General features: G+C 31.6%; 1 protein-coding gene across 1 annotated transcript; it reads right to left on the bottom strand.

Moving 5' to 3' along the window:
* Nucleotides 1–475: 475 nt before the first annotated feature.
* Nucleotides 476–2,113, bottom strand: LOC118046902 (stress-related protein). Its single transcript, XM_035055995.2, has 3 exons — nucleotides 1,937–2,113; nucleotides 1,429–1,653; nucleotides 476–1,146 (listed from the first exon to the last, which is right to left on the bottom strand). The coding sequence occupies exons 1-3, from the start codon at nucleotides 1,970–1,972 to the stop codon at nucleotides 703–705; spliced, it is 705 nt and encodes a 234-aa protein (XP_034911886.1). The 5' UTR covers nucleotides 1,973–2,113; the 3' UTR covers nucleotides 476–702.
* Nucleotides 2,114–2,934: the final 821 nt, after the last annotated feature.

The raw sequence follows: 2,934 nt of genomic DNA on the forward strand, positions 1-2,934 counted from the left end.
CATTTATAATCGGGCAAATACTTAAGTGATATGATAAAAAGCATTGAATTGAAAGGAAAAAAAAAAATAATAAACCATAATATCAATATAAACAAAAACCAATCGTACTTGGGCCCTGTTTGTTTTTACATTTCAAATATAATTTTGAAAAAATTTGAAAGTTTTTATTTTTTTCTTTGCTACGAATTAATATTTTTTTGGTATTTTTAGATTATTTTGATATTATTTTGATGTGTTAATATAAAAAATAATTTTTTAAAAATAAAAAAATATATTATTTTAATATATTTTGAAATGAAAAACATTTTAAAAAACAACTATAATTATATTCCCTAACAATTATAACTATATTTTCAAATAGACTAAGATAGGCTTGTGTGCCTTGCCTCTTACTTCATCTACCCCTTCATTTTTATTTTCTAATAAGGAATCGAACCCATGACATGTCACAAACCCACATGCTAACAAACATAGGTTCAAAATTAATATGCTACCAAATAATTTTTAAAAAATATCAATCTGATTTGCTATTCATACCAGCAATTAACCTATCATGTAGTTTACTACATAAAATTTGTGAAAATAAAAAATAATACAGCCACCTTTTAGTAAAGGGATATTCTGGCCAAGCCCATCGTCAAAAACCTTACAATCATTAAATGTCATTTAAACTTAAAAAACAACGAGAAAATACTACAATCATCAGTAAGCCACGACCCCAGTGGCTGAGGCAACTGGCTCACCAATACTCTCATCAAACACCTTAGCAATTCTTTCAATTGGGATCAACGGCAGGTATAATGCTATCGTGTAACCCCCCTCTGCTGCAGAACCAACCACCTGGTTATACTTTTCAGACCAGAAAGCAGCTGTGGGGACTGCAATTTGAGCCACTTGAGGGAAGAGTGGAAGTCGATTCAGTGAGCGCCAAGCCGACACTGCATACTGCTCGGCGACTGGTTCATACTTGTAGTACAACTCCCTGGCCGTGGGCTCGTACTTGCTATACATCGTCTTTGTAATGTTCATCGCTGCACCCACCACGCCTGTGCGATGAATTTCATAAGCTACAGCTCGAGCTTGGATTGACACCCGCTTCACTTGTGATGGGACCTGCCTGTCTAGCCCCCTCAAAGACTCGTCAATCTGCATTCCAGGAGTCCAAATGATACTTCGTTTCGTACATACATCAATTTTATATATTTTAATGTATTAATATTAAAAATAAAAAATATAATCTTAATAGATTTTCAAATAAAAATATTTTAAAAAACAGTAATAACACTGAGATATGAGAGAACCCGTTATTACTTAATAGTAACTAGAATGGTAATTTCTCATAACTATCGAGATTAATTCAAATATTAGCACCTAAATCAAGAGATATAGATGACGGCAAATAGATTTGTAATTTGCAGTGAAACAGACCTTGTGATCGACGAATTTGAGAAGCTGGAAGGGGACCCCATAAAACTTGTCGCAGACCGGTCCAATAACGGTTCTGACGGTGTCCTCAACAGTTCGGACCCCCGGTTTTAGTGGACCTGAATTTTCCTTCGCATATCTAAAGACGCTTGAAAAACATACCACCATGTAGATCGCCGCCATTTGAACGAAATCTAAATACTTCAGATTTTTCTCGTCACCTTCAACCTAATTGAAGGTATTCATCAATACACTATCAGCATATCACTATAATCTTAACCAAACACACACGCGTATTAATGATTCTAGCTTTTGATAACAAAGATTGGGCTGCTTCGGATCAAAAGATACGTAGACAGGGAATCCCAAGGAGTGTTCTTAACAAAAATAAAATAAAATAAAATAAAAACCTCTGCAAAACCTCGCATCCAAATTAGCAATATCTTTGAAAATAAAAACGGAGAGAATTAAAGAGAGAGCAAGTGGTACAGAATAGATAAGTTGCGGTTACCATCTCTGCTGGCTGTTTGGGCTCTGATTCCGCCATTTCCTTGAGCAAACCCCTTAGGGTTACAAGACTTATGGAAGATTTGGATTTGTGGTGGAAAGGAATATAATAGCGTGTCTGAGCGTTGCAACGGCTCCCCTCTTTATAGGGATTCTATTTCTTTTCTCCCTTCACCTATAAATGCCATTAGACAGGCAGCCTGTACTGTGTGGGTTGGGTATTTCCGATAATTGCAGCATGTTGTTACACAACTTTTTTATCATTTTTCAATTTAGCATACTAGTGGATTTTGAATTAATTTATGTGATTTTGATTAATTTTATGGATTCTAAAATTAACAATAATATAAATTTTCAATGATCCTGAAATTTGTAGAACTTAAATTAGTGATATCTAAGGAACAAACTCAAAACCTAATCAGTTGAGTTAAACCCTTTAAAATTATTTAATATACAATTCTTAGTTTCTTACATTCTGATATATCAACTTTTTTATTGTGCCAATCATAATTATGTAATAAGAAGATCCTTACGTTTTTTCAAATTCTAATACCACATCAACGAGTAATCATTTATCGAAAATTAAGAAATATTTTATGGTTAATTGAAGGTAATAAATTAATTGTTAAAATATTTGTAATATCATTATTTTAACTAAGTGAATTGATATCATGCAAAACTTATATGAAATGATTTTTTTTGTTATTTTATAATTTATTTTTTACGATTAGATAATACAATTTAATTAGTTTTCAAGTATTATGATAGATACTACTCATCTTTATTAATGTTTAAAAAATGTTTTATCATCAATTAGAAATAATAAATTAATTATTAATAAAATCACAATTAAAATGCACATCTCAAACAAAAAGATTTCTGAAATTAGAATACTAGGATTCAAAAAAAAAAAATAGTGGAAAATCAGTGTTGTTAATTTTCTTGTTATGATATGAATAATGGTGTATACATAGAGAAAAATAAGTGAGTATTGCTTATTAC

The sequence above is a fragment of the Populus alba genome, chromosome 2, assembly GCF_005239225.2.
Source record: "Populus alba chromosome 2, ASM523922v2, whole genome shotgun sequence".
In the NCBI taxonomy this organism is placed as follows: domain Eukaryota; kingdom Viridiplantae; phylum Streptophyta; class Magnoliopsida; order Malpighiales; family Salicaceae; genus Populus; species Populus alba.

Coding starts and splice junctions, on each gene's coding strand:
- LOC118046902 (XM_035055995.2), bottom strand. CDS start 1,972: ATGGCGGAATCAGAGCCCAAACAGCCAGCAGAGATG. Junction 1,654..1,936: donor CCAAACAGCCAGCAGAGATG/GTAACCGCAACT, acceptor ACCTTCAATTAG/GTTGAAGGTGACGAGAAAAA. Junction 1,147..1,428: donor TCAAATTCGTCGATCACAAG/GTCTGTTTCACT, acceptor CCTGGAATGCAG/ATTGACGAGTCTTTGAGGGG.